The following is a 20,097-nucleotide window of genomic DNA, read 5'->3' as shown; positions in this document are numbered from 1 at the left end:
GAGAAGGTTCTTTATTGGAAGGTGGAAAGATGTGTCCCAGTAATGGAGAAAACAAGTAGACTTCCTCCAAAGGTTGGTGCTGATATCTGCAGTGATTTCAGTAGTATGAGGATAGAGATGCATAGTGGTACCAACCATAGCATTACTATTACAGAAGGCAGTGCTAGAGACATAACTATTCCCTCAACATTAGATCAGCCAGTATGTTAAAGTCTGCACCAACACTGACAGGTATAGGCACGAAGGGCGTCTAATACTTCTTCAGTACTGATCTGGAAGCTTGTGCCAGCGTCACCTGCCCCAATACATGAGTGGCTTTAGAGCTCTGTTCCCAGGAGGAGAGTGAGTTTTTAAACTTCTACTTGCAGGACGAGGGAGACTGGTGCTAGAAGTCATTTCTACCTTGTGTTGCCTTGGTAAGGAGGTGGTACCGATCCTCAGCGCCAAAGTGGAAGCTGGTACTGAGGTGGTTTTCCATGGTCCCAGATCCTTGACTGACAGTGGCACAGATTTTTTGCTAATACTGACCTTAGCTCTTTTGCACCAGGTAACAGGAACACTGGCTGTCTGGGACTTGAAGTGGATGCCCATGCTTCAGGGTCTAATGCTCCCTTCACTGATTTCTCAAGAAGGTACAACTTCAACTATCAGGGTCAAAAAGGAGCAGCATACTGAGCAGCAGGCTGGTACATGGCTATCACTAAGACAAAAAAGGCAGCAGCTATGGCTATCTATAAGCGCAATGAGTCTGTCATAAGATGGTCTGGGTTTGAAGCATGAGAGTTCCGAATATACCATTTTAGATTATGGTGGGGTACAAAGCGCTGAGGAGAAAGTACATTTTTTTTTTTTTTTTTTTTTTTTTGCAAAAAATTAATAAAAAGGAGGATGGGGGGGAAGAATTTATTGGGAATTAACCAAAGCTAACTGACTAGAAGAAGTCACAAGAAGAAAATTCCACTAAGGAGTAGGGGGTGAACTCTGCTTTCCACCTGATGATAAGAAGGAACCAAAGGACGGTTGCGGCCATTCCACACTTTATGCTCTAAGGGTGGAGGCAGGGGGCCAAGAGGACTTTGGTAAAGAACCTTGGGGTGGTGGAGGGGCCAAAGGGTAAGGACGCAATACTGGTAGTGGTCTCTGCCCATCACAAGATTAGAAAACATCCTTGTGAGGGGTGTATGACAACATGGACACAAAAGTGTCCTGGAGGTCAAGGGAGACAAACCAATCTACCAGGGAGGGAATTGTCACTGCTAGGGTTACCATTCTGAACCACTGAGAGTTGACAAAAGTGTTCAATGTCTTGAGATCCAGAACTGGTCTCCATCCCTTCCTCCCCTGTTTTTCTTCAGGACCAGGAATGGGAACCCTTTTCCAACAAAGTGCAGGGGAACAGGTTCAATTGCCCGACTGTTAGGAGGATTGTACATTCTGCCTTATTAGAAGGGTTGATAAAGTGGGATGGGGATGGGGGAAGAAGCAGAAAGGAGGTGAACTGGATGGAGTAACTAGTAAAAGTCACTGCCAGGATCCATCTGTCCAAGGTGATGAGCTCCCAGGAAGGTAGGAAATGGGAAAGATGATCCTCAAAACAGTGGGAATGGGATAATGTGCAGGGTAAGATATGGAGCAGGAGAGAGTTCATGACCCTTAAATGGGTCATAACAGCCGTTTCGAGGATGTCACCGGCTGGGAGGTCACTGAAAAGGATGGTCTTCTTTTTCAGTGCGCTTCTTCCTGGGGTGCTCAGCTGTTCTCATGGGTTCATAGGTAAGGCTACGTTTTAGTCAGGGGTATTTTTAGTAAAAGTCACAGACAGATCACAAACAAAAACTCACGACCTGTGACCCATCCCATGCCCCAACCCCTTGCCCCCTCCCACAGCCAAACTCTGCTGGTGGGGGGGTGTTGGGGCGGTGGCCTGAGTCTGCCCCAGCAGCAGCCGGTGGGACTGGTGCAGGGGCTGCCTGAGCTGCCCCTGAGCCAGGCGCACTGGCTACTGCAGAAGTCATGGAGGTGACGAAAAAAAATCACAGAATCTGTGACTTCAATGACAAATTTGCAGCCTTACTCATAGGGACTGAGTGAAACTGTTGAGCCATCTGTGCTGGACTGTAGTTTCTCTTTGCCATAGGTGCATAGATGCCCAATAATCGTAGTGTCACCTGGGAGTTTTTAAGAGAATTAAGGGACCCACCTGTGGGATCACTAAACAATTTGGGTCCCTTGAAGGGAAGGTCCTTGACAGTGTTTTGTACCTTGTGGGGCAGACCAGAGGACTGCAGCCAAAAATCTCAATGAATGATTATTGCTGTAGCCATGGAGCATGAGCTATGTTGGCTGCATCAAGTGAGGCCTGGAGAGATGCCCTGGCGATTGTCTGGCCTTCTGTTATGTGGGCTTGACACTGTTCCCTCTGTACCCAAAATGTTTGTGATAGGCTGGTGACTGTGTTGGTACCGGAGGACAAGTTACTGTTGCAGATGATAGTATCGGAGGTCTCCGGAAACCCAGACTGAAGGGGTAACTTTCCTTTCTCTTCTCCCACTCTGGAGAAGGAGTTTTTTCCTTCTTTGAGGATCTAGACGATTCTGAGGGGCCCCAGGGTCTTTGCTTATTGTCATAGTAGAGACAGTCACCGGGGCTCACTGTGGATCTGAGGCATGGGGTTGACTCGGATCCTACAGGTCTGAGATAATGCTCCATTAGCAGGAGTATAGTCCGTCTTCCCTCAATTTCTTAGATCTGCTTTTAAAACCTGGGCAGATCTTACATTTGCAGGGAACTTGAGACTCTCCCAGGTAGCAGAAGCAGCGTACCATCGCTACGGAGGACAGACCTCTGGCAGGGTGTGAAGACTGGGATCCTGGGCATAACCTGTACTGGAGGCCAAAAAAAAAAAAAAAAAGAGGGGGGGGGGGCCAAATCAGGCAAAAAGCACAAACTGTGCTTTAAAAAAAAAACGACTAAGAAAAGTTTCAGAGTAGCAGCCAAGTTAGTCTGTATCCGCAAAAAGTACTCCTGTTCTTTTTACTAAGAAAAGATTAAGCAAGAGGCAGCAAGAGGCATAGCTAGCCAACAGACACCGTGATGCTCCATCTCAAACCACAGGCAGTGGAGAAGGAGCTGGAGTGACAGGGGGTCGGCCCCCTCCCTATTAGAAATGTAAATAGTGTTTAAAAAAGTAACCGTTTAAACTATTAAAATTGTATCAGTTAACTGTTTAACTGTTAATGAGTTCACAATGAACCAACCGCGCACACTGTTGTTGTCAAGTACCTTTACTAACAACAAAAACAGACAGTCTTGTGTGTAAAACCCACCTTTTTGTTTAACTTTTTACATAATACCCAAGCCATCCAAAAACACAAAAAGTCCGATTAGAATTTCAACTCTACTGCTGATTTTTGTTGTTTACATGTTCTGGTGTCAGTCTTGTGCGCAGCAGATTAACAGTAAGGCCAGTGTTGGAAGACACACGTTGTGCAGGCACAGACGATCCTGGAATGCACAGGTAACTCTTTGCCAGTTTTCCAAGCCTGGGAAAACACTGTGCATTGACCTTCCACCACTCCAATAGACTGCATTCCAATGTAGGAAAGGGCTTCCCTGGTGAAGTGATTCCTGGTGATCCATCAACACTTGCATAACCACATAAAAGTAGCCCTTTCCGTTGATGTACTCTACGGTAAGGTAAGCTGGAGCCAAAATAGGAATGTGTGTGCCATCTATTCCCCCACCATGGTTTGGCAACCCCATAGGTGCAAATCCATCCACAACATCCTCCATATTAGAGTAAGAGCCCTGCATAGCAGGATACAATTAATGCCCCACACACACTTGCATGACAACAGCCCCCACTACGGATTTTCCAACTCTAAAATGATTTCCCACTGATTGATAGCAATCCAGCTTCACAAGCTTCCACAGCGCCATCGCCACTAGCTTCTCAGCTGTCAAGGCAGCTTTCATTCTCTTGTCCATGCTCAAACGTGGCATACAGATCCAGGAATGTGGCTTCTCTCACCTGAAAGTACTGCAGCCACTTCTCATCCTCCCAAACCTCCATCATAATGCAATCCCACCAGTCAGTTGCTCATTTCTTAGGCCCAGAAGCTGTCCTGTAGCTGATCTGTAAATGCCACCAACTTTGATTTGTTTTACATTATGTCCCTTAGCAATCTGTCCTCAAAGAAATGATCATGTGCCCCTTTGTTGTGGTACTTCCTGCAGCTCTACAAGTGCCGGAGGATTGTTTGTCCTGCATTTGCAGCATCAATGACAACAGTGTAGAGCTGCGTGGGCTGCATTCTTCTGATAGAGATGACTGGTAGCAACAAGTGCTGTGTGAGTTTGTGGAATTTTAAAAAGACACAAAAATTATGGGTTAGTCATAACCATCTCATGGTATTATGAGATAGTGAAAGTTGCATGATGGGAACTTGACCTTTTGCTCTCAGCCCCCCGGCAGGAGTCGTGTGCGCCCCACAACACATTGTGAAAATTCCCCAAAAGGCATTGCACTGGAAGGTGGCACACTGGGATATACCCCTGGTGCACCGCACTTAGCATCGATGCAAGCAGCTAAGTATGCACATGCATGTGTGATATACTAACTGCAGCAGCTTTACAATGACAAACTTTGGTCGACCAAAGTTTGTAATCTATACATGGCCTTAGCCAGCATTACATATTTTACACTTGTTAAATAAAACCGTTTAGCAGTAATTCAAGAATAAAGAAGCTTCCTAAGCAGAACTGTGGACAGAGGAAAAACCCTGTAAGTAAAATGGCCTGCCCCCAATTGCCTTCTCCATGCTGACCTATTCTGTACCAGATTAGGATGTCCTACCACCAGGGGCGGCCTGCCTGTCACTGTGAGGGCAGCAGTCAGGGAGCCTTCGGCGGCGTGCCTGCGGGAGGTCCGCCAATCCCGCGGCTTCGGCATACCTGCCGCCGAATTGCCGCCAAAGCCGCGGGATCGGCGGACCTCCCATAGGCGCGCCGCCGAAAGCCGCCTGACTGACGCGCTTGAGGCAGCAGAATACATAGAGCCACCCCTGCCTACCACTGAGTTTCAGTGACAAAAAGAGCCTTTAATGACTTCTCCACATTAAAGAGTATTTCACACCTCGTAAGAAGGCTCTGTTGTTACTTAGCAGTTCTGTGTTCTTGGGGAACCAGGACACATTATCCAGCCAGTTTGACTCACGAAAGACCTTCCCCTCCCCGCTCCGCCAGCCTCTGCTTGAACCAAATCTGCATCAGAAGAAAGACTTACAAAAAGCAACGAAAAGGCAGTGGGAGACACACCTAAACCCCTGGGATAAGAATGACAGAATTAAGGAAACTCCCCTAGTCTCATTTGATTCGAAGATGGGGCAAGGAGGCATCTCTATTAGCATACAGAATGGAGAACAGAGATTCCAAGGCAAGAACCGCATGGAACTCTGGGACCAGAAATGCAGGGAAGCACTGCATGATGGGGAGCATGTAGCACGGAGAAGTAGAGCTCGGTATAAGAACACAAGTGACACAAGCAGTACATGGACAGAAACACAGAACCTCCCCCTTCCCCCCCAGAAGAGTAACCCTAATAAATGAGCATACCCCAAAGTAACGGGCAAAGCTGGTAACACTGTTGTGTTATTCTAATTTTCTGATAAAACCAACTCTGGCCATTTAAGTTTTTTCAATATTTCCTTTCCCACTTCAAAAACAAAAGAAAAAAGGGAGAGGAGGAGGATGAAACACCTGCGGGCTGAAACTATGAATGAGAAATTTACATTCAAAAGTTCGTATTTTAGGAAATTCTAACCCAATTGTGATAGGGCTTAGAATGGAAGTGCTTCCTCAACATCAACTACAACATCTCATAAGAACTGCAGTAACAAAAAAACACCTCTGCATACTTTACAAAGTACCTTCACACTTCATTACACTCAAGATAAAAATCTAGTTCTCTGGAAAATTCAATATGCTGGTTAAAAAGAATTTTAGTAATTTTAAAAGTGGAGTCTCGCCTTTTGTTAACATTTGCTTAAAATGGAATTAAATTCAACTCCTATTGGACTTGAGATGGGGGATGGTGGAAAGGGAAAGGGCTGTATCATTTCTTTGACATGCCTCCTAAATGGGCTATTTGAATTTGTAAACTCTTCATTTCTCTGCCAGATTGGAAGCAACATGCGAAAAAGAACTGGGGTGTAAGGAAGTTTCTTTGATTGAGTAAGATCAGCAGCTAAGATCTGCTTTCAGATCTGCAGCCTCGAAGCACAAAAGAACCGGCAATATGATATTACAGCTGCCCCATGAATTCAAAAAGCTGCTTTCATATTCATGCAAACTTTTTAAAAAATCCTATATAAATTATACTCAGTTGTCTGTGTGCCTGTATGTTTCACTTTACGTGAGGTGAACTACTTCTCCATTCCTGAGCTGACTTGTGAGTGTATGTCATTCCCATAATATTTTCCTATGGCTATGCCTGCCATCCCAAAATTTCTAATCGGTTTCTTGGTTTTTAACCAATGACCCAAAATGACCCATTTTTTAAAAAACATGAAGGTCATTCAGATCAAGATACTAATCCTGTTTTTTTAAAGAGAGACATTTTACAGTTTAACATATATTTTTGTCTTCTTTTCTTAGTTGTGAAAAGACTTTCCCTCTTACTAATGACATTGCACACAATTCTCCATGCAATTCTCTATAAAAGGAACTTCTATGACAACAAGGAGACAGAACTAGATACTATGAAGATTAGCACTTTATGAATACAGCAGCCAGATTACATAGAATTTCCTGAAAGGAAAGATTTTCTGTGAGGCCACTAACTGAAAATACGTTTTTTAAATAAAAAAATGTGAAACTTGCGAAGTATTTTAACGAATATTAAGCTTCAAACTTTTCTGTTTGAGGATGTGTTGGTTTAACTCTAATAGTCAGTCCTTCTCAACGGCGATTCAGATGTTAGCAGCAGCTAACTGCAGATTTGGCTTCTAGTGTAAGGGCAGGTGGGACAGAATGAGGGTGAAAAGAGACAAGAAGGTGCTCATGGGGGAAGGAAGGAAGAAAGGAAGAGTGAGAGGTGAAAGATACAGTTTTCATGAAAGCAGAGGGATCAGAGAAGAGCAGTAGCAACCAGGCCCATCCTTGGATGATCTATAAGATAGTATAATGTGTTTTCAAAACCTCATATAATGGTCCTGTACTTTTACTGTTTTACTGCCAATTACAAAGATATATTTCTGTGTAAACAGACATTTTATACTCCACTTGCTCTCCTGATTGAGGCTTTCAGTGATGATATAAGAATTTTCATCATTTCATAGATAATAAATTAAGTAAAAATGTACTAAGTGATTACCATTACAGAGCAATGGAAAAAGAAAATGTAACTACAATAACTCCAAGATTGCTTGTACTGCACAATTTAGTGCTCTCATTACTTAACTACACTTATTAGGCTACCAATTTTTTCCTCTTTCTTGGATAGCTGATTAAAGCATTTATTAACTACATAAACTGTGCAGTAAAATGATCTGTATTCTACATATGGTGAGAAAACTGTGGTATCTGAAAGTTATATTAAAATTCACCTCGTCATAAGAATAATGTTTTACTAAACTGAAGTCTTGTCTATTTATTTCCACAATATCTGGTCAGAAAACCCTGGAAATATACTATCATAAAACAAATATAAAAATACCACAATACAGTACATAGAAAAAATAAGTTCTACTACCTCCTCCTACCGTCGCAGATCTGATTAGAGGAGACTTTAAAGAGGTGTCCTCCTGTTCATTAAACTGTCTTTTAAGTTCTTCTGCAGATTCTGAATGGAGTTGTAGAAATTCTTTTATGGCAAATGACGCTTCCTCTTTAACTGGATTTATCATTCTTTGGAGAATTTGTTTATCTTCCAGTCGGACCCGCAAACACAGTTTCTCCATCTCTCGGATATTGGCTCGCAGTTGCTGCAATAGTTTTAAAAGATTATTTGTAACTTTATGGCATGCTGCTACTCCTACACACCTCTTCCAAGGGGGTGATGCAAATTAACTACAGTTATTTTAATTTTTAAATAATAAAAAAATTACATTTCAATATTTTGTATAAGTTGAGAAAAATAAAAATTCCAAAAAGGTCTTGTTCTCAGACAACCAAATGCTTTAATTTTATTCTAGTTAAAATGAAAATATTCTAAACAAAAATCTGTTGCACCAAGGAGATAATGGACATATTTTGCACAAGTAGTAAGAACTCACCTACAGTGAGAAAAATGTTCTTTCCCCACTATTTTGTTTTTTCCTGTTTTATCTGTGCACAGGTCTATTCCCACAGTATATCCTATATCTGTGACAACTGGTACTTACAAGTTCTTTCCCTGGAACCAGTACAACGCACACAATCCACCAGATACCCGGCAGCTCAGTGCAGTGGCTAATTCTGTACCCTCTCACCCATTCTAATAAACTGGCTGTACACTGGGGAGTAACCACTGACATTTGGTACCTAAGTAGCCAACTACAGCCCTGATTACAGATGTCATATTTAAGGTCTTGTCTTCACTATGAATGTTCCCCAATTACAGCCATCAATATAGCTGCACAAATGTAACCCTTAACACAGACAGGCAAAGCATGGTTCCTCCTCTGTACATTTAATCACCTGTCCCATTGTGCCCAAAGGGGATGCAGGGTTCCAGTTCTTGCTGCCATATCAGTAATAGCAGAGAAATGTACTGATTACCAAAGGGAAAAATGATCTCAAAGTTTCCCATGTTCATCAACCAGACTGATCTAAACGTCACAAAAGCTAACCAGACCTACAAGAGCAAACTTCAGTTCAACCACAGCTAAACCACCACTCTCATCACAACGGGAGTTGCCCACAAGACAAACTCTCCATGAAGATGTGGTCAACACTATGAATATGTTTCAGAACCCAACCTTAGTGGATGTAACAAACTGGACTGCTATGATACCGGATATATTTAGCATATTTTGCAAAGCAGTCACTGTACTCTACATTTACACAGGAACTCACAGGTAGTGGAGAGCTGCTTTAGTTTACATAGACTCATTAGGACGATCCTACACAGATAAAAGGGCCAAAAATCAGGGTTGTATAATATTTATATAATTACAACCCTTTCAGCCTCAGACATGACCCCACTGCAGCTTAGACCCAGCTCTGCTTTCCAAACCAACACATCTCTACCCTGCACAAGATTTGGACAGAGAAAGAATCATCTCATGGCTGTACCAGATACTGCTGGATAGCATTTTACATACACTTGGCATAGGTGTCAGTGTCTACAGAGGGCACAAGTCTGTGAGAATGTGTCAGACTATTTGGAATGTCAAGAGTTCTATAACACTATGGATCAGAGTCTGATCTACAGATCAGAGCCCCTGATATGGGTCTAATGCAGGGGTGGGCAAACTATGGCCCACGGGCCGGATCCATTTTAAGCCGGCCCGCGAGTCGTACCATGCAGCTCAGCCCCGCTCCCACGCTCCAGCCGGGTCGCTGGGCCACACCATGTGTCTCCCAGAAGCCATGGCATGGCCCCGCTCCGGCTCCTACGTGCTCCAATGGGAGCTGCAGGGGCGGTGCCTGTGGATGGGGCAGTGTGCAGAGCCACCTTGCCGCGCCTCCGCATAGGAGCCGGAAAAGGGACACGACACTGCTTCCGGGGGAGGTAAGCACCACTCAGAGCTTGCACCCCCTGAGCCTCTCCCAAAGGCCCCAACCCTGATCCCCTTCCTGCTCTCTAAACCCCTCGATCCCAGCCCAGAGCACTCTCCTGCACCCCAAACCTCTCATCCCCAGCCCCATTCCAGAGCCCGCACCCCCAGCCAGAACCTGCATCCCTGCCCCAGCCCTGATCCCCCTCCCGCCCTCAGTCCCAGCCCAGAGCACCCTCCTACACCCCAAATGCCTCATCCCCAGTCCCAGACCCCACACCCCCAACCAGAGCCCGCACCCCATCCCCAATTTTGTAAGCATTCCTGGCCCGCCATACAATTTCTATTTCCCAATGTGGCCCTTGGGCCAAAAAGTTTGCCCATCCCCAGTTTAACGGGTTAAAGATTTACTTGAACTCTACAGGATCTGAATAACCATGTTACTGTGCACAGTTATTTCTTGCTAAGGACATTAATGTATTACAATTAAAGGTTGCAGGTTTACCACAAGATCACAGAAATCACAGAACCTATCATTTTATTGATTTTGCCCTTAGAGTGTCATGGACCACTGTTTGATGCTCCCTTGGAGAGGAGGGGGGGAGAATGTTCATCAAAGCATATTTGAATTCTAAGCTGTTGTACTGTGCCATCTTGCTTTCTTTGTGCGAACTTTCTTCTGTTGTGAGTACTACCCTCCCTCACTTCCTTTCACACAAAATATTCAAACTGATGTATGGAAGGGAGCTGGAAGTGTAGGTTTGTTTTGTTTTTTTAATTGATTTCAGTTGGTTAACTGAGCATCGTCAGACAAAATGGTGCATCCAAGATAACAATACTTTGCATTTATATAGAATATTTTCATCCAAGGAACTCCAAGTGTGAAGAGGAGCTATATCCATTTTACTGATTGGGAAACAGGTACCAATAAATTAAATGCCTCGCCAATAGTCACATGACGAGTCATTGGCAGATTAGGAATAAAATATCAGGCATCCTGATCTAACTGCTAAATGACCCTACATCCATAAGTGCAGCTGCATTGCTATTTCTGGGAAACATCTGAGTCAGCTAGCATCAGCACTCATGTCCTACAAACATTTTTGCTCCCAAGAATCAAAAACTTTGTTGGTGGTAGAACAGAGACAATTAGGGCTAAATTATTCCACCGCATGTGGGGATGCATCGGAGAAGCATAATGTGAGGAAGAAAGAGAGGACAGGAAAAGAGGGGGAAAGCTGGTATTGGCACAGAACAAGTGACCTGGCGAGGGGATGGCTTTGCTAGGAAGAGTGCAGGCTACATCTGTTGAGCAGATATAGCAAGGGACATCACTTTCCATACACCTCCAGAAATACTAGGCCTTACAAAGGCATAATACTACTATCAACTACTCACTGCTGATTGAGTGAAGACCTACCTACCTCTTCTCCCCAATGCAGCCTACACTCGTAAGAGCTGTAATTGAACCCATATTAGGAGATGTTGAAGTCACAACGTATTGTCTGTACATATACACTGTTCATGTTGCACCTCGTGGAAATACTAGTAACTTACAGTGTATTCCACCTGGAAAGCTATATGTATTTTTAAGTGTGCAAGGAGAATCTGGTGCCTGCTCATGGAAACCTTTTCCCTAACATGACAGCAGGGTTAAGGAAAGCCCTATTGCACCTGTGTTCCTTGAGGGTTCACGCTGAGGTAAAGGAATAATGCAGCAGAGGGCCTCGAAAAAGGATTATCTGTTTGTATATCTCCTTTAACCAAACAAAGTCTTTCAGAATTACTCATTTAAATGAAGAAGTGGGGATGCCACCCATCAGGCTCAGATCCACAAAGATACTGAGGTGCCAAAACCCTACACTTGGGCACCTACGTCCCAGTTTTAGGCTCCATTGCAATTCACAAATTCCCACCAAACTCTGTAGGTACCTAAATTCACTCGGTGCCTAAGTTTTCGGGATAAAAGTTCCCACCTCTAAGCATGCACATCACTGCCTCCCTCTAGGCATCTGGAGGCCTACCTCCCACCTAAACCGCAGAGCAATTCATAAACTGGGGGAACACAGGTGTTTGTCAGCCTAAATCGCAGTGTCCAATCCAGCAGGTGTTCTCAGAGCAGCCTACCAGATTGGGTCCCATCCAAAATCTGGTCACCAGAGGACGTGGAGTTGGAGGAGGTGGTGGTGGTGCCACCTGCCTTGTAATTTTTAGCCCAATATTTAGAGTATTCACCTGGGATATGGAAAGTCCAGGTTCAATTCCCCTACCCACTGTGACAAAGTTCCTCCTCTATCTTGGTGGGTCCTGCGCTTATTGGCGGATTTTCTTGCCTCAGAGATTCACCATGTGGGTTGGGGAGCAGCCCAGAGACCTTCCCCTCAGGGAGAACCCACAGTCCAGGTCAATTGGGAGATTTGGGGGGAACCCAGGCCCGCCCTCTACTCCGGGTTCCAGCCCAGGGCCCTGTGGACTGCAGCTGTCTATAGTGCCTCCTGTAACAGCTGCATGAAAGCTACCACTCCCTGGGCTACTTCCCCATGGCCTTCTCCAAACACCTTCCTTATTCTCACCACAGGACCTTCCTCCTGGTGTCTGATAACGCTTGTACTCCACAGTCCTCCAGCAGCACACCCTCTCACTCTCAGATCCTTGCGCCTCCTGCTCCCAGCTCCTCACACTCGCACCACAAACTGAAGTGAGCTCCTTTTAAAACCCAGGTGCCCTGATTAGCCTGCCTTAATTGATTCTAGCAGTTTCTTCTTAATTGGCTCCAGGTGTCCTAATTAGCCTACCTGCCTTAACTGGTTCTAGCAGGTTCCTGATTACTCTAGTGCAGCCCCTGCTCTGGTCACTCAGGGAACAGAAAACTACTCATCCAGTGACCAGTATATTTGCCCTCTACCAGACTCCAGATCAGCCGACCTTTCACGTGCTTAGCCGAGGCAACGAACAGTTGCGAGGACTTTCTGAATGGCTTGGTCCACGCCAGGTAGAAAGCCAGAGCCCATCTCACATCCAGCGTTGGGGGGAGGGCAGTGCTCCTCACTGGACGCATGGGGCTTGGGGCAGAGGACCGGCAGAAAAATGTCCTGACCAATACGGTAGACGGAGACCTTCGGGAGGAACGAGGGATGTGGGTGGAGCTGGACCTTATCCTTATGAAATACCATATACGGGGGCTCGGAGGTCAGGGCCCTGAGCTCCAAGACCCCCCAGCCGACGTGATCGCAACCAGGAAGGCTACCTTCCACGAGACGTGTGACCAGGAGCAGGTGGCTAGCGGCTCAAACGGGGGCCCCGTGAGTCGGGCCAACACCAAGTTTAGGTCTCACTGCAGGACTGGGGGCCTAACATACGGGAAGAGACAATCCAAACCCTTAAGGAATCGGCCACTGATAGCATAGGAGAATGCTGTGTGGCCCTGCACCAGCAGATGGAAGGCCGATATGGCCACCAGCTGCATCTTGACTGATGAGGGTGTCAGGCCCTGGGCTCTAAGGTGAAGGAGGTAATCCAGGATAATCTGGATCAGGGTGGCCGACCAGGGAAATGCCCCGCTCGTCCGCGCATCTGGAAAACTGAGACCACTTTGCCAAGTAGGTTCGGCGGGTGGAGGGCTGCCTGCTTTCTAGGAAGACGCACTGAACCCCTTCCGAGCACGTCCTTTCCTCCCTACCTAACCATTGAGCACCCACACCATGAAGTGGAGTGCCACTAGGTTGGAGTGGAGGAGGCGGCCCTGGACCTGGGAGAGCAGGTCCAGGTGGGACAACAATGGCCACGGTGGGGATGATGGAGACCAGGGAAACCACACGGAACTTGAGCTTCACCACATACTGGTTCAGGCCTCGCAGGTCTGAGATGGGCCTGAGCCTCGCTTTGGCCTTCGGGATAAGGAAATAGCGGGAGTAGTACCCCTTGCCTTTGAACTCCCCGGGTACTGCTTCTGCTACTCCTAGGCCCAGGAGCCGCCCCACCTCCTGCTCGAGCAAGGGGTCCCCCAGGAGGGACGGGGGTGGGAGGTGGTTGGGGGGGGGGGGGGGAAGTAAATTGGAGGGTGTAGCCCCGGGAGATGGTGTTGAGGACCCATCGGTCCAAGGTCAGCTGCAACCACTCCGGGAAGGGAAGCTTTATTGAAGGTGGATCCCTGATGAGAACTGGCAGGGCACCCCCGGGCGTCCTATCAAAACCACCTTTTCCCCACCTTCTTGCCCTTGGAGGACCCAGGCTTGGGGGCAGGGCGAGACTGCCTCTGCGGGCGCCTCCTATAGTCCCGCGACTTCTTATAAGCGGTCTCATATTTTGGGTGGGTGGCCTGAGCCGGAGTCTGCTGCAGCTTTAACTTAGGTTTAGCCAGAGCCAGAACATAGAGACCCAGAGACTGGAGAGTCACCAGCCTCTGCGAATCTTTATTTTCAATGGCGGCAAGAAGGAACTGGGGGTGGGGGAGCACGCATGGAGGCCGTGCCATGGAGGCACCACTCCAGGGGTCGCTTGGGCGTTCCCCTACGGGTACTGCTAGGGGAAAAACTTCCGGCACCGGTGCACGTGGCAAGCATGCACACCTATTGCGGAATACACATGAGCAATCACTTGAAGAGGAATGACTGTGTAGTCTAGTGTTTAGGGCACCCCTCTGAGAGGTGGGAGACCCTGGGTCCAGCCCCCTACTCCAAACACTCTTTCACTATCTATGTACAATGGAACAGCTTCAAACATTTTGATTTGGGGGTTTTAGCACAAAATTTCACCTAGACTTTTAAAAACTAAGAATGCATGACTGCTTTTTACTAAAAACTAACATAAGAAATGTACAGTACAAATTATATTACTTGTTGATTTGGGATAGACTTTTCATGCAAGCATAAAAAATTAATGTTGCAATATAAAAATAATCATTGTATGACATTTTAAGCATGTATAATAAATCATTCTTCACTGAACTGTTTACCATTTGTTTGAACATTATTCTTAGAGTGGAATGAGGGAATAAATAGTTTGGGAGGGGTGTTTTTAAGGTGAGAGTTTTCTTCATTAATGCAAGGGAGTTAGAAGAGGCAACATTACTTGCTTGGAAAAAGTAGGGTGTAGAGGTTGTTTGTTTTAATTACACATCCTGGATACAATTAAATGTGTTTTTTTTAAATAAGTGAAGAAACCTCTCCCTCCCACGCCCCATGCTAGAAATATAACTACATACAAAGGAAATGAATCCAACCTCCATAAACACTCTACACTTTGAGGGGAAGGTCACAGTAAAAGATGTATTAAACAACCAAAGAGAGCGGAGAACTATTGATTCATAAAAATCAATTGTCAAATTAATCTATACTATACTGTATGTTTAAATTAATAGTATTACTAGCCAATCTTAGGCTGCAATATTTAAAATTAATCCCACATATAAACATTGATTACCAATAAAGGAAATATGGAAGACACAAAGTATGGTGTTATAAGATACTGAGTTGAAATAGAAGTCTGATATAATAATATTCCCCATAAATTCTTCATTTAAATCAAACAAGTTAGACAGTGCTTCCTAGCATTTCACCTTAATTCTTGTTTTTAAGCAGCCAAAAAGTGATCATCATAATCACAATCCAGAAAACAAACTTCTCCTTTTTAGGAGATCTTTGGAATTTGGCAAGAAACAAAATGGAAATATCTAGGCACAGATCTGTAATTACTTCTTCTGAGCATACATCAGTCTATCTAAAGAACAGTATAAACAGAAATGAGCGTGAAATTTACATGGATAAATTATATCACACTGCTTTGTTTCCAGAACAAAGACCGTTATCCTGTCTTTATTCTCAAATGAGACAGAAAACCATAATCCAGACAGAAACCTCCTTTGTAGTAGCCTAGAAGGAACATATATGTATATGTATAAATGATGTTGGGAGTGGCTAATATTTTTTCCAAAAAAATTTCTGACCTGCTAGTAAATCTCCTGAATAGGAAGTCCCCTCGGATCCTTGACAAATTAGGTAACTTTTGCTCAGGGCTTGTATTGGAGTAGTATACATGTACACAGCATACACCTACCTCCCCGAAACTTGCCTTCCAAAATCTAAATCAGTGGTTCTCAACCCATGGCCCAATCAGCACACAACTGTGGCCCATTTGACATTCTCAGAGCCATACAGGTAGTATATATATTGTGTGGATGCCAGCCACATAACATATAGAGAGCTGCATATGAGGCCCACAATGGTAAATCAGTTCAGAACCACTGATCTAAACTGTCATTGTAAAAAAGTCTTCAGCTCTCACTGCTATGAAAAAAACATTCAAAACAAGAACCAAGGCCTTGTCTACCCTGAGGGATTTTAGCCATTGGCAGCCAGCCAGCCACCAGTGTAGCCGCAGCAGTGCAGTTGGACAAAGCTACCGTAAGCCATAATTTGAACTGGTGCATCTTACCCCGCTTGAAACAGGAGTAAAATGTACCACTATGCTAGGAGTCTGCAGCATTACAACTACATTGATGGCTAGTCACCGATAGCTATAACTGGAGCAAATTCCCAGTGCAGATAAGGCTTGAATATAAGCAATAGAATTACATCTGCCTGAGTTTGCAGAGAGGCTAAAACAACAGCTCCAAAAGATACAAATCACCCTGTTTCAAACAGATAAATTCAAAATGTCACTATTTTATTGTTGATCTAAACTTGTAAACAAGGAGATGGACGATCACATGAAGATCTGCACAATCTACCATCAATGATATTTCATCCTAGTGCCACGATTTCTCCCCCTCCAATCAAGAAGCCAAACCCAAGCTGCCAAGACAAGGCATCTGAACTTCAATGAAGGAAGCCAAGCCTGAAGAGCCCACCAAAATGCAGCACAACATGCAAGATATTTTGAATATTTGTAAAATCTATTGTAAATGGTTTCTCATTTTGGTGGTGTTAAATGAGTGGAGCTTAGTTTGTGGGCGGACAATGGAACTGTACTTTTTACCCTTTTTGTTTTACCCTTTCCCTCACAAATTTGATTCTGTTTTTTAAGCAACCTATATCAAGTGATGTGGAAGCATGGTCTCCTTAATCCAAGCTCCTTTAAGTATTTTGAAGTTCGAAGCTTTAGTATGTAAGACCTGGAATGTCTCTTTATAATATCTGGAATCTTGATCTGCCCGTTTTCCCAAAGAATTTGACTACTGAAATGAGTAAGAGGCAATCTTTGTTTCAAGTGCTCGTATATCTCACTATATAATAAAACAGCAATATTACTTAGCTCTTATATAGTGCTTCCATCCCTAGATCTCAAAGTACTTTACCAGGGTGAATAACACGCATTATTCCCATTGTAAAGATACAGAAACTGAGGCACAGAGACAGAGTTTGAGCCTAAATTCTCGAATTATCCACAAATTTTGTGTGCCACAGTTAAAATGTCAAAGGCCTCATTTTCATAGGTACTGACCACCTGCAATTCCTACTGACTCCACCAACATATCACAATAAGAAAATTGTATAGAACTCTAAATGTAACAATGTACACAGACTATCTCCCTTTCCAAATCTTTACAACACATTTAATAAACAATATTTTTCCATCAAAGAACAAAAAAAGGGGGAGCAAAGTTAAAATTCATTTCACTTCAGGACGAAATGCAGAGATAAAATTTCTCGATACTTTAAATGACTGCTTCATGGAGCAGCTGGTATGGGAACCCACAAGGGGAGAGGCAACTCTAGATTTAGTCCTGAGTGGAGCGCAGGAGCTGGTCCAAGAGGTAACTATAGCAGGACCGCTTGGAAATAGTGACCATAATACAATAGTATTCAACATCCCTGTGGTGGGAAGAACATCTCAATAGCCCAACACTGTGGCATTTAATTTCAAAAGGGGGAACTATGCAAAAGTGAGGGGGTTAGTTAAACAGAAGTTAAAAGGTACAGTGACTAAAGTGAAATCCCTGCAAGCTGCATGGGCGCTTTTTAAAGACACCCTAATAGAGGCCCAACTTCAATGTATACCCCAAATTAAGAAACACAGTAAAAGAACTAAAAAAGAGCCACCGTGGCTTAACAACCATGTAAAAGAAGCAGTGAGAGATAAAAAGACTTCCTTTAAAAAGTGGAAGTCAAATCCTAGTGAGGCAAGTAGAAAGGAGCATAAACGCTGCCAAATTAAGTGCAAGAATGTACTAAGAAAAGCTAAAGAGGAGTTTGAAGAACGGCTAGCCAAAAACTCCAAAGGTAATAACAAAATGTTTTTTAAGCACATCAGAAGCAGGAAGCCTGCTAAACAACCAGTGGGGCCCCTTGGTGATCGAGATACAAAAGGAGCGCTTAAAGACAATAAAGTCATTGCGGAGAAACTAAATGGATTCTTTGCTTCAGTCTTCACGGCTGAGGATGTTAGGGAGATTCCCAAACCTGAGCTGGCTTTTGTAGGTGACAAATCTCAGGAACTGTCACGGATTGAAGTGTCACGAGAGGAGGTTTTGGAATTAATTGATAAACATTAACAAGTCACCGGGACCAGATGGCATTCACCCAAGAGTTCTGAAAGAACTCAAATGTGAAGTTGCAGAACTGTTAACTAAGGTTTGTAACCTGTCCTTTAAATCGGGTTCTGTACCCAATGACTGGAAGTTAGCTAATGTAACGCCAATATTTAAAAAGGGCTCTAGAGGTGATCCTGGCAATTACAGACTGGTAAGTCTAACGTCTGTACCGGGCAAATTAGTCGAAACAATAGTTAAGAATAAAATTGTCCGACACATAGAAAAACAAACTGTTGAGCAATAGTCAAACATGGTTTCTGTAAAGGGAAATCGTGTCTTACTAATCTATTAGAATTCTTTGAAGGGGTCAACAAACATGTGGACAAGGGGGATCCAGTGGACATAGTGTACTTAGATTTCCAGAAAGCCTTTGACAAGGTCCCTCACCAAAGGCTCTTATGTAAATTAAGCTGCCATTCGATAAAAGGGAAGGTCCTTTCATGGATTGAGAACTGGTTAAAAGACAGGGAACAAAGGGTAGGAATAAATGGTAAATTTTCAGAATGGAGGGGGTAACTAGTGGTGTTCCCCAAGGGTCAGTCCTCGGACCGATCCTATTCAACTTATTCATAAATGATCTGGAGAAAGGGGTAAACAGTGAGGTGGCAAAGTTTGCAGATGATACTAAACTGCTAAAGATACTTAAGTCCAAAGCAGACTGTGAAGAACTTCAAAAAGATCTCAGAAAACTAAGTGATTGGGCAACAAAATGGCAAATGAAATTTAATGTGGATAAATGTAAAGTAATGCACATTGGAAAAAATAACCCCAACTATACATACAATATGATGGGGGCTAATTTAGCTACAACAAGTCAGGAAAAAGATCTTGGAGTCATCATGGATAGTTCTCTGAAAGTGTCCACGCAATGTGCAGAGGCGGTCAAAAAAGCAAACAGGATGTTAGGAATCATTAAAAAGGGGATAGAGAATAAGACTGAGAATATATTATTGCCCTTATATAAATCAATGGTACGCCCTCATCTCGAATACTGCATACAGATGTGGTCTCCTCATCTCAAAAAAGATATACTGGCACTAGAAAAGGTTCAGAAAAGGGCAACTAAAATGATTAGGGGTTTGGAATGGGTCCCATATGAGGCGAGATTAAAGAGGCTAGGACTCTTCAGCTTGGAAAAGAGGAGACTAAGGGGGGATATGACAGAGGTATATAAAATCATGAGTGATGTGGAGAAAGTGGATAAGGAAAAGTTATTTACTTATTCCCATAATACAAGAACTAGGGGTCATCAAATGAAATTAATAGGCAGCAGGTTTAAAACAAATAAAAGGAAGTTCTTCTTCACGCAGCGCACAGTCAACTTGTGGAACTCCTTACCTGAGGAGGTTGTGAAGGCTAGGACTATAACCGAGTTTAAAAGAGAACTGGATAAATTCATGGTGGTTAAGTCCATTAATGGCTATTAGCCAGGATGGGTAAGGAATGGTGTCCCTAGCCTCTGTCTGTCAGAGGGTGGAGATGGATGGCAGGAGAGAGATCACAGAGGGTTCACTCCCTCTGGGGCACCTGGCATTGGCCACTGTCGGTAGACAGGATACTGGGCTAAATGGACCTTTGGTCTGACCCGGTACGGCCTTTCTTATGTTCTTATGTAAGGGGCATAAACTGGCTGTGATGATAGTGAATGATGAGAGATTGTTTGTCAAAAAGGAAATGGCTGGATCCTTTCACTGTTCATTTCCAGACCTTCTAACATTTAGGGTGAATGAGTGGTTTTCAGGTGTATGTTTCTTGTATAGAAAGTGTAATACTGTTTTGGGCATAAGGATGAAAGTGTTTTTCATTGGAATTCAGCTAAACTCTCTTTTAACAAAGTTTTTGTCTGTGAATTTCCCTGTTGTTTTAGAG

The 20,097-nt window shown here is 44.1% G+C and overlaps 1 protein-coding gene across 2 annotated transcripts in view; it reads right to left on the bottom strand.

The window, feature by feature from the left end:
* STX17 (syntaxin 17) overlaps window positions 1–20,097 on the bottom strand; it is a 76,730-nt gene that overhangs the window by 19,696 nt on the left and 36,937 nt on the right. For both annotated transcript variants that reach the window (XM_034761407.1, XM_034761408.1), the window contains exon 4: window positions 7,751–7,982. In XM_034761407.1, the coding sequence (XP_034617298.1) occupies window positions 7,751–7,982 (232 nt within the window). The remainder of the gene's footprint in view (window positions 1–7,750; window positions 7,983–20,097) is intronic.

This window comes from Trachemys scripta, chromosome 2 (genome assembly GCF_013100865.1).
Source record: "Trachemys scripta elegans isolate TJP31775 chromosome 2, CAS_Tse_1.0, whole genome shotgun sequence".
In the NCBI taxonomy this organism is placed as follows: domain Eukaryota; kingdom Metazoa; phylum Chordata; order Testudines; family Emydidae; genus Trachemys; species Trachemys scripta.
Note: the sequence above shows the minus strand (reverse complement) of the source record. Positions and strands in the feature narration are given on the sequence as shown.